General features: G+C 37.5%; 2 protein-coding genes across 3 annotated transcripts; one reads left to right on the forward strand and one right to left on the reverse strand.

Annotated features, from left to right (window-relative positions):
• Positions 1 to 2,275: 2,275 nt before the first annotated feature.
• LOC140805041 (serine/threonine-protein phosphatase 7 long form homolog) lies at positions 2,276 to 4,491 on the reverse strand. The gene is made up of 4 exons (XM_073161225.1): positions 3,651 to 4,491; positions 3,462 to 3,574; positions 3,298 to 3,385; positions 2,276 to 3,202 (listed from the first exon to the last, which is right to left on the reverse strand). Exons 1-4 carry the CDS (start codon positions 4,407 to 4,409, stop codon positions 2,306 to 2,308), a joined length of 1,857 nt encoding a protein of 618 aa, XP_073017326.1. The 5' UTR covers positions 4,410 to 4,491; the 3' UTR covers positions 2,276 to 2,305.
• An 857-nt stretch (positions 4,492 to 5,348) lies between these two features.
• LOC140805768 (UPF0235 protein At5g63440) lies at positions 5,349 to 10,658 on the forward strand. 2 transcript variants are annotated; one of them, XM_073162068.1, is made up of 7 exons: positions 5,349 to 5,513; positions 5,714 to 5,828; positions 5,907 to 6,060; positions 6,280 to 6,376; positions 8,194 to 8,282; positions 8,386 to 8,454; positions 10,343 to 10,658. In XM_073162068.1, the coding sequence occupies exons 1-7, from the start codon at positions 5,399 to 5,401 to the stop codon at positions 10,400 to 10,402; spliced, it is 699 nt and encodes a 232-aa protein (XP_073018169.1). In that variant the 5' UTR covers positions 5,349 to 5,398; the 3' UTR covers positions 10,403 to 10,658. The 2 variants fall into 2 exon arrangements, with proteins under 2 accessions (XP_073018169.1, XP_073018170.1); XM_073162069.1 differs by having other exon boundaries at positions 5,353 to 5,513; positions 5,728 to 5,828.
• The last annotated feature ends 296 nt before the right edge of the window (positions 10,659 to 10,954 follow it).

Here is a 10,954-nt window from a genome sequence, read left to right on the forward strand (position 1 = left end):
CTTTCGAGTTGCAACACAATCCTGTTAGATGTGAAAGAAGAAGAGTTGGTAGAGATAGAACAACTCGATTGCGAAATGAGATGGACACAAATGTTTCTAGACAGAGACATCATGGATAAATTATTTTCTGATATTATAATAATCGTTGATATGATAAATGAGAAATTTAATGTTTTATTTGTTTTTACGTTATGTTCACGATTAAAATTAAATTTAAATAATTTAAAAAATCCCAGCGCAAATCGAAAGACTTCAAGTGCACGGCCGACGTCCGAGCGGTAACGAATTACCGCCCGAGCGCGAGGGGCTCTGGAAAATTTCCAGAGCCCCTCGCGCCCGAGCGGTAATTCGTTACCGCTCGGGCGCGTTGCGTGCGCTGGAAAGAATTCCAGCGCACAAGTCGCGCTCGTTCGGTAACTTGTTACCGCTCGAGCGCGAGGGGCTCTGGAAATTTTCCAGAGCCCCTCGCGCCCGAGCGGTAACAAGTTACCGCTCGGGCGCGTTACGTGCGCTGGAAATAATTCCAGCGCACAGCGTGCGCTCGAGCGGTAACAATATACCGCTCGAGCGCATGCATTGCTGCCTCCCCCTTTCTCTTTCCCTCTCCTTTATATTTCCTCCACTCCTTTCCCTATCTATTTATCTCATACACTTTCAACTATCCAAATCTCTCTCAAATCTCTTCCCTCCACCCCTTTTCCTTATCTCCTTACCAATATTCCTACAACTCTCCAAATATCACTCAATTATCCTCATCTAATTATCAAACAATGGCTCCCAAGAAGGTGAAAGGTAATCTCGGGTCTTCTTCTTCGTTTGATAGAACTCGATTTGTTAGTGATGCGGCGCAGGCTCGGTATGAACATGCCAAAATCAATAGAAACCCGATTACCGAGCGGGGATTTCGTAGACAAAGGGAGGATCGATACGTTGGGCCTCTTGTGGATTTGGATAGGCGCAGCTGGGAGAAATTTGGAGCTCAACCGAGAGCGGCGGTGGTCTCGATCGTGCGAGAATTTTACGCAAATGCGGGTGAGAGGACGGATGACAAAGCTTTTGTTCGGGGTAAACTTGTGTCATTTGATTCTGAGATAATCAATGCTTTTTTAGAAACGCCCGAGGTCGACGATTCCACCTTCCAGGCTTTGGTTGCTAACCCCGATTATACTGTGATAATCGACACCCTGTGTCATCCAGGGGCGATCTGGAAACCAGTAGGGGGATCACCGAGTTGTTTTGATGAAAAATATCTGAAGGCCGATAATGCTCTTTGGTATTTGTTTTTGGCAAGGAGAATGATGCCGGTGTCACACAAAAGTGAAGTTCAAAAAGAGCGAGCCGTGGTGCTATATGCTATATCTCAGGGTTACCCAATCAATGTGGGAAAGCTTATCAATTCTCAAATTTTGATAAGCGTTAATAACAGACATATCGGTCTTTTCTTTCCATGTCTCATATCAGAGTTGTGTGCAATGGCAGGCGTTGTGTTCCGTGATGATGAAGAGTGGCTGCAACCAATGAAGCCCATTTGTATCCAGGACTGGCAGCGTAAGTATGCTAAACGACGTTTAGAATTCAGGACGGATGAGGGCGATACAGGTGGATCGAGCACCGCCGTCCCGCGTCGCCAACAACCCCACAGACGGTCCCTAAACGAGAAAGTAGATGAAACTCTTGCCTTCGTGGCACACCAGGAACGAGTTAACTTGAACCACAATGAACATATATCATATTTGGAGTCCATGATGCATACAATGATGGCCCATAGAGGTGTTGACCCAGGGACCATTCCTCCACCTCCTCCGTTCATTTCTCCGTTCAATTTTCAGTATGACTATCAGCCACAGGGGAATGCATCGGGAGTGCCACCACCAGATAATGACGAGGATGAGTGAGGTATGTGATCTTTTGTTCTTCTTTATCTTTTACTGTTCATTGGATAGATTGAATGTACTATATTTTATCGTGCTTTAATTACAATTTACTTAACGCAGATCAACAGGTTGAAAAGAAGAACAACAAAGTCGAGGATATGGAAGTCAATTATGTTTTTTCATCTTATTTTTCGATTGTGTATTTTCTTCATTTCAGGTGTGTAAGATGTAAAAAGAATTGGAACTTGTTTGTTTATATGTTTTATTTCAGTTTTGTTTACTTGTGTTTTGTTTCCTGCACTTTTATTAATCTGATACTGATGAAATAAAATAATCTACAATGCTTTAAATAACACTATACTTACGAAATCATAACATTCACACGGTGCAAAAACGCAAAATGTACAACAATTGAAATTTTATAGTCACAATTAATGAGCAGAATCATCGTCATAATTAAAATGATACAAATGGCTCCCTGTTCCACAGTCAGGTGGATTGCGTCTTCTCGTCCCTCTACGCAATCCTATATTTTCAGGAATTCTTTCGTTTGAATACTCTGGATAAGTGATAGGGGATATAACATTCCTCTGCGGTCGAGTATCATTCACAACATGCTGATGTCCGACGTTAAGCAAATTCGTGAAACTTTGTGTGTTCGACCAATAAGGAGTCTGAAAATCTGTCTGACCAAACGGACGAAAGTCACCATACCCTGAATCACCGAAAAAATCATGCTGAGTATTAGAGGTTCCTGCAATATTCATTTCACCTGACGTAAAAATCGTAGAGCCTCCTGCAAACCCACTTGGTTGCCCAATCATGTCACTTCTCCCTCCAAATGAAGACTGATGCGAAAACGGAGAAGGCGTACTAAAATTTTGTTGAAAATTAAATTCTCCAACAAAAGTATTGTACGGTTGTGGTTGAAAACCAACGGCAGTAACTGCAGGTGAGATCGAGCGCACAGTTATTCGATTGTACCATTCAAAGTAATCTTCATCAGTTTGCGTCGTTCGCCCGTGTCGCACCCCTTTACAAACATATCTCAGCCTATTATTCCACAACTCAATTGAATTCCTATGATAATCTCTCCAGTTGGTGTTGCGATGTCCTATTCTCGTGATATTATGCATATCGTCATTGTCGACGGCAGACCCTGGAATTGATTGCCGCCTTCGAAATTGTCGCATTACCCGATTAGGACGATGCATCTCCACGATGTCAAAGCAAATAAGGGGACAAACACACCGCCATATTTTGTTGTCGTATGAATCAATAATGGTCTTCACATCTATGTCATTTTTCTGGTATACGCTCCAATTAAACTGCAAAAAAATTATTAAAATTGAATATTAATTTGATGAATAAAAACATAATAGTACTCGGCTATTCACTATTACGTATTAAAATTTTATAATACCTCATTATTATTCATACGATCTAGCGAATCCCTTATAATTCTGACAGAATGTGTTGGCGAATGTGTGTAACTAAACCCATACATCCACCTACAGTTACAAAAAAAATTTATATATCAAGAAAATATACAAGATGATATTCACAAAAATAATTTTTAAATATTACCGTGCACCATATGGAGAAACTGGAATTAAAGCATCCGGATCAACGGGAGGTACAACTAATGTTAACCCATCTCGATCGGGATTAACACATTTAATCATGCTCCATGCCCATATCTGCGTGTAATAATAAAAAAAATTAAAAAATTTAAACAAAATATCGTGTTAAATAATCACATCACATTAATGATACCTGCAGGATATATAAAGGTCCAGCCATTGTAGACTTCTCTACACGTGTCGCGTTACACAACTCACGATATAGAAACGCTAAAACTGCACTACCCCAACTATAAGACTTCACGTTATCAAGATCTCGTAACAGTTGCAAAAAAATTAGTCTAGCTGACCCTCCTTGATAATCAGGGAACATTATTCCTCCAACAATCATTAACGCAACACAACGAGTAAATTTCACAACATCTACCTCTGAAGTTTCATCATTGACAAGGTTAGATATACAATGATCATGTAGTGCTGTCATAGACAGATGACCACCTTTCAAATATTTTGATTCTGGCACAAATCCTAACATATCCAAACATATGTGTTGCCATTCCTCCACTTTATGCGACACGTCTACTCCGGTTACTGCTTCACCATCAATTGTCAGACCCCAAATTATTGAAACATCTTGTAGTGTAACTGTTGCTTCACCACATGTAAAGTGAAACGTGTGTGTCTCACGTCTCCAACGTTCAACAAGCGCAGTAATCAAATGATTATCAATAACTTGCGAGCCACATTCTAAAACTCCATAAAAACCCATATGATTTAAATATGACAATACACGCCTGTGTAAGTAATTATTGGTATATAACTTCCAAATCAAATTGTCTGACCTTTTCACTTTGACAATATCATCAACGGTTAACGAAGATACTCTTGATGATATATGGGTCGCCTGTAAATATAGGACACTAAGATCTTCTGGATTTCTATTATCTGCCATTTTTGCAAAATGCTGTAGATCTTCTCAACTTCAAAAAATATTGCAGGTAGGAAATGATAAACGAGAGCACCACTGAAGAAGATAAATGGATGAACAAGATAAATGGATGAAAGAAGAGGACGGGAAGAAGATAAGAATCGAATTGGACGAATCAATAAGGGCCACGTATTGATTGGACGCTCCACGTAGGAGCGTCCGCTAATGAGAAGCGCGGACGCTCCTACGTGGAGCAGCGTCCGCGCTTACCAAGCGCGGACGCTGCTACACGTAGGCAGCGTCCGCCCTTCTCATCAGCGGATTGAGGTAGTTTTGATACATGTTTTTTTTTAAAGTATTTTTGAAAAAAAATTTAAAATTTAAATTATTTTTAATAAAAACCCCATTTCTCTTTTGGATGATGAAATTCACCAAATAAAAAATAAATCGAGAAAAGGTATTCGTATTGTCCTATACGTAATATTTGTCCAGATAAAATATATCTACGCATATATTATTTTTGAGTAAGAAGCATATATTTCCCTGCAAAACGATCTTTATTACATAAAATTAATAATTATGTTTTGAAACCATAAGTTTATAAAAATCAAACGCCTGCAAATGAGTCTGACTTTTTTTAGCATGAAAACAACATTCATTTAAACAAATAAGTCAGTCAATACAAGTTTGTATAAGAACAAATACGTCAAAAACAAAATATTGATGTGAAACTGCAAACTTCGACGAGCCAACTCGTTAACCACTTGGTTGGCTAATCTTTGCCGGCAAACAAAGGAGCGATAGTACGAATAGTTTGCATCGCCATCAAAATGAATATGGCCATTGTTATCACACCAAAATGGTCTAAAGAAGCCTTATAAAACTAAATTTGAAAATTTATTATATGGTATGATTAAAAAAGAAGTCCAAAAAAAAAAACAAAAAGAAAATAAATTATTTTCTATATATAAAATTTGAAGTATGGTGTGTGGTGAACAGGTGAAGTGAGAGAGATGCCGAAACGAACGACGCATACATACTCTAGCGAGGACGCTTTGCCGGAAGGTCCCGATTCCGATCTCTTCGTCTACTACTGCAAGCATTGCAGCTCTCATGTTCTTATTACCGGTAATAAATTTAATCCTGAATGAGATTTTAATCCCTAATCCAGTAGTGTAATTGAATTTGAGTTTGGATGATTGCCTTGTTTCAGATTTCTGTTGCTTTAACTGGATGGATCTATTCCCTTTTTAATGCTTTATATGTGTTGGTTCTGATTACACTTCATTTTTTAGCTCTTGAGAAATATCAATTACAATGTTTTATAGATACCCAATTGCAGAAAATGCCCAAAAGAAATACGGACAAAGCTTATGTCTTGGACAGGAAGAAGCATCTTGCGAGGCTTAACACTAGTGAAGCTGGAAAGGTTCTTTTGAAGCGGTAACTTTCTGTAAGTTGTTTTGCACTGATCTAGATTTATCTTACGTCTTCTGAATTTTGTGGATCTATTTGATTCAGTGGTGAAGGGAAAGTGGAGAAGCAGTATCGAATGAATTGTGTGGGTTGTGAGCTGCTTGTTTGCTATCGCGCTGAAGAAGATATGGCATCTGCTTCCATCATATATGTTGTAGACGGTGCACTTAGTACAATTGCTGCTGAAACTAATCCACAGGTAACATTGTAAAGTTTTGTCAGATTGCAATTTTAAAGTGAGTTTTGTTCCTTGTCGTTTTTTTTTCTGTACATGTTATAAATTTGGGTGGTTAGTCAGATTACTATTTCTGTTGTTCATCATTGCTATGGCATGCACTCTGGAGCCTTACATACTTAACTCTCCCTGTTGGATAACTGTTTTTGGTGGAATGCAATTTACACGTGTCATATGGTTTAGGATGCTCCTGTTCCGCCCTGCATATCGCAATTAGAGGGCGGCCTTGTTCAAGTGGCCATCGAAGTGGAAGACCGTTCACAACGCTCAGCAATTACAAGTAATCCAACAGTCAACTGGCTCTAATGCTGTAATTGATTGATAAGTATTTACGTAAATGTTCAATTTCTAGGGATCAATATTTTTAGTTGTTTGATTTTCTTTTCAAAGTTTATCGGGCGAAGAAATATGAACTAGCCATGCCTTTGAATGTGCTTTTTAGTTTCTTTTCGGTATTTTGTTTCTCTAGCAGTAAATGTGTTCGTATCAGGATAGTTAAAAAATTGGATCATAAGTACCTTTTTATGTGTTGCAGAACTTCTGCAATTAATACAATAGTCTTGTTATTAGATCAATGATCAGCATAAATTGCTATTACCAGTTGGTCCATTGGGTTGATGGAAAGTTTGAACCTTTTGATCTCGTACAATCCGTAGACATTAGAAGCTAATAAGATAAGGATTGTACGGGAAGTTTGAAATCATAGGAATTATCTAGCTTGTCTAGGTTGAGGCGTTTCTCAGGAGTATTTTTTGACTGTCACACAACAAGAAAAGGCATGAGAAAAATTACATTTTCAAATGATGATAACACTATGGTGTAGCACTGTAGGTGGCTGCATTGATTGTGTTAGAAATGCTTTCTACGATGCATTAAAATAATGTCTCAGCCAGTCGGCCTGCAAGCTAGTATTTTCTGGACAGTGTTTGAAAGTTAAGAAGTGAAACTTTAAATTGTCTTGAATAAATTATGATACCCTCGCTTTGGAACGTGAGCTTATGAGGCTTCCTGTCTTTCATCTTCCACCATTTAATTTATTTAGTAGCTGAATTTCCAGCATTTTAATTCACATGTGTGTGTTGCTTATATAAAAAAAATAGGCTTCTAAGGTTTTTACTCTCTTCAGTGCTTCCTTGAAAATTTGAAATGTTCTTGATACTCTTCATAAGGTTACCATGTTATGGCAATATGTGTAATTCTTTCGCACAAGGCAAAAGAATTATCATTAGTTTGTGAAGGCACTTTTCATTAGACTCGTTATCAAGAAATCATTCTTGTTTAATCTTCGGCCTGTTCTCAACAATATTTTTACGAAAAAATGTATTCTCCTCGTGGTTTGGAAAATTTTCAAATAGGAAATTTTGACCATCTAATAAAACTGTTTGCTGCAATTCCCACCAATGTTCTAAAATTCGGCCTAAGCACCGGCCGACCACACCGAAAAGTGTCAAGTCGGTCATCCTAGGCGGCTTTTTGGTTTTTTTAGGGGGTTTTTTAAAAAGTTTTTGGGCTTTTAATTTACCAATTAAAAAAATGAAAAGTAGTTTTTTTATGGGCTCTTAATCAAAGACCTGAAAGAAATGCGATTTATTGATTTATCCTAACACATCAAACTTCATCTTCGTCAGTGATCTAGAGTTAGAGAACCTCTCGCGAGGATGACCTTACATCCAAGAAGAAGAAGATTATCACAATGATGTTTTTGAGTTTGTGCATGATGACGAACAAGTTGAAAATTATGGAGAAGAAGTAGAGGAAATTTGTGATATTCTATTAGTTGTGTAATTTTGAAGGCATTTTAAATTTGATGTTATTGTGTTGGAGTTATAATATGTGATTTATTATGTTGATACCGTGGAATCCGTCTTGCGGTGTCTAGTCTCCACCTAGGTGCTAGTTACTGGTTTGGCGTCCATTTAGTGCATAGCTTGGTTCCCACAATATGAATCTGTGACATGTGGGAAAAGCACCATGTTCCTTGTTCCACATTTGTGTGTCGCCAGTTTTCTAGATGCATTTTTTAATTTCGACAAAATTCCATGATAGTTCGGAAAATGTATCTCTTTTCTTACAACCTTGTTTCTTAACTAATTTCAGGAGTAAATGCTGACGATGTTCGAGTTACTGTTGCCGCACCTGCAGCCCGAGGGGAAGCTAACAATGAGCTTTTAGAATATATGGGAAAGGTACTTAGATTAGTTATTTAATGTCTAATCACCAGTCACAGCAACTGTTACAATCTCTGAAACAAAATATCCAAATTGACCTGACAAAAATGCATGGAAATAGGTATTAGGTTTGAAACTGAGCCAGATGACTCTCCAAAGAGGGTGGAATAATAAATCAAAGCTCCTGGTGGTAAGCTTGGTGCTTGAATTTCGTTCTTTTAACTTGTGTGTTTTTTAGTGGAATGAGAGGCTGCCCTTTTGCTTTATATCAAACTTGATTTGTTGATTTAGTTTATTTGGTTTCATTTCATTTTTTACCTGAGCCCAAGAATTAAACCAAATTTTTAAGCCTGGTATCTTTGCTGACACGCGTATTTCTTAGAAACCCTGAAAATGGAAGTAGAGATAATCTATATAATCAATGAATGAGTGCTACCTTGATTGCCCAGAAACTGGTAGTAACAACTGTAGAATCATGCCAAGTCTAAGAGACACAGGTCCAGAAGTGAAGAGCTATGGTGGTGCTGTCTTTTTCCAAAGGTCAGAAATTTGGACTAAGAAGGCAACTTAAACTGTAGTATTCAAATTATTTTATAATAAACTAAAATCAAACTGGAGAGGGTGCGAAACATGACTTCATAAAAAATTATTCATGAAATATGAGAATTTTTTCTTCAGGTGTAGGAGAGTAACTTTCCTTTTTCCGCCCCCCATTGGATTACCATTAAATAAGGAAATTTGTGATAATTGATATCCAATGTAAGTTAATAGATGGCAGTGCCATTTTTGTCCCTTGCATTGTGGTCACTCTATCGTACGTGTGGCTTGCTTCTTTTTGGATATCCCGAGGAAGCAAGTTACATCGTGCTTTGTCAGTACCAGGTAAGAGATATTACAGTCTAGAAGTTGGTGGGTGCACAGACCATTACCGTCTCATGAACAATTTGATTTTGTACAAAGCTGGTTAAGACCTTGTCGACTCTAGGTTTAAATAGAGCTGTAGGCAATAAATAAAATGTAGAAGACTTGAGTAACATTCATTTGGGATATAACATGAACAAGGACAATAGACAGACAAACATAAAGTGCAGTACGTAAAAAGACGAGATTTTATTAAGTTTCGAAGGTGGTATAATACTTTGATTATTTCAAACTTTTTACAATCACAACTGACACTACAGACTATAACACCTATTACCAACAAGGAAAAAATTAAACTCAATTTAGTATGTCTAATCCACTATATTTTACATCCCCTCTGCCTCTTTAGAGTTTGTGAGTGCTTGGCTCAAGAAATCTAACAAAAATAAAACAACAGAGAACAGGAACGGATTTATCTGGGGTCTATAAGAATTGATTAATCTTGATCCCGAGTATAAGCTAAATTCTCAATTCTTTAGAATGTATTAAGAAAATTTTCTGAGATGTAAGTTTTTTGAATGGTAATCGTCTAGTTCAAATTCTTTTATGGAGGAAGTCGATGGCAGCATTTGAATTTTGGTAATTGAGTATCCATCCTCATTGCCGCCTTGATATCAGTCCTAACCTTACTATGTGCTATTCAAATCGTCTCCGTTGATCTCTGACCTGAAAACTGAGATTTTATACCTTCATTAAACGGCATATGGAATCTGTCTTTCGCGTTTCGAAGTATATCCTTGATTCTGACATACTTTCCTAAAAGCATGGTGAGACAATAGAGATAATTTCACCTCCTAGCAGCTTGTCTTTAAACCCGGTAGAGACTCTGTTGACTGATTTTTTTTCCTCTTTGCTAATTCCTAGCCTTGATCAGTGATTTGACTTCGCTGATTCCATCCTTTCTTTATGACAGTTTTCTCATATGCTGTCGTTGTTAGCTTGTCATAGCCTCTGCTTTCTCACCAGACTAAAATTTTCTAACACGGCCGTTTTACTTTGTGATTTAAAGATGTGTGCAAAATCTTATTTTTCGTTTTGTCGTTATTACAAAATAAGTATCAACACATCCTTTGTACTTGTCTCCTATTTTGTTCGGGCCTTCGTTTTGTTGTATTTTATGGATCACATGACGCCATTCATTATTCGTTATCAAACAGGTGGAGGATTTGAGCGCCAGACAAGTATATGAGAAACTCCTTGAAGCTGCACAACCTTGACTTTACGTGTATTTTCTCACCCTCAAATACAATTATGCCTATGATGCAAATTTTCTCAAGCTTCAAATATCGCCAAGAGGACTTCTTAAAATAGATGTTTGTTTTTTTGTTACAAAACATAAACTTTGTTATTAGCAAAAAAAATTGACCCTTGTGTCTTACTTGTGCAACTGCCCAAGAACTCGCCCATAAGCACAACTGCTTATATCTTAATTCTGCTGCATTTTCATAATGTTGTTTCGATTTTGTTTTTCGACGTCATTTGATTCACTTGTTTAATTGCCTCGTAAATTATTTTTTTCCCCAGAAATAAAGCAGTTGCCTTCTGCTCATGTGGGAAAATTTAAAATTTATTTATAATTTTATACAAAAATCCAAATTTTGCCACCCTTTTAATCACCTCCCCTTGAATCTGATCCAACCCCCTCCGGAGAAATTTTAGGTTCGATCCTCTTTACTAAATTGTCAGGCCTGATTCAAACGCAACAAATATAACATGATCTGGTGCAGATAATGATTTAATTATGGTAATTAAATTGTTCAAATCAAACT

The sequence above is a fragment of the Primulina eburnea genome, chromosome 11, assembly GCF_022965805.1.
Source record: "Primulina eburnea isolate SZY01 chromosome 11, ASM2296580v1, whole genome shotgun sequence".
NCBI classification, from domain to species: domain Eukaryota; kingdom Viridiplantae; phylum Streptophyta; class Magnoliopsida; order Lamiales; family Gesneriaceae; genus Primulina; species Primulina eburnea.

What these genes read in the sequence shown, in the direction of transcription:
- LOC140805041 (XM_073161225.1), bottom strand. Translation starts at nt 4,409, where the DNA reads ATGGCAGATAATAGAAATCCAGAAGATCTTAGTGTCCTATATTTACAG. An exon ending in GTTTCTCCATATGGTGCACG is followed by an intron (nt 3,386 to 3,461) that starts GTAATATTTAAA and finishes TTGTAACTGTAG; the next exon opens with GTGGATGTATGGGTTTAGTT. An exon ending in ATCGTATGAATAATAATGAG is followed by an intron (nt 3,203 to 3,297) that starts GTATTATAAAAT and finishes ATTTTTTTGCAG; the next exon opens with TTTAATTGGAGCGTATACCA.
- LOC140805768 (XM_073162068.1), top strand. Translation starts at nt 5,399, where the DNA reads ATGCCGAAACGAACGACGCATACATACTCTAGCGAGGACGCTTTGCCG. An exon ending in GGAAAGGTTCTTTTGAAGCG is followed by an intron (nt 5,829 to 5,906) that starts GTAACTTTCTGT and finishes TATTTGATTCAG; the next exon opens with TGGTGAAGGGAAAGTGGAGA. An exon ending in TTTTAGAATATATGGGAAAG is followed by an intron (nt 8,283 to 8,385) that starts GTACTTAGATTA and finishes GCATGGAAATAG; the next exon opens with GTATTAGGTTTGAAACTGAG.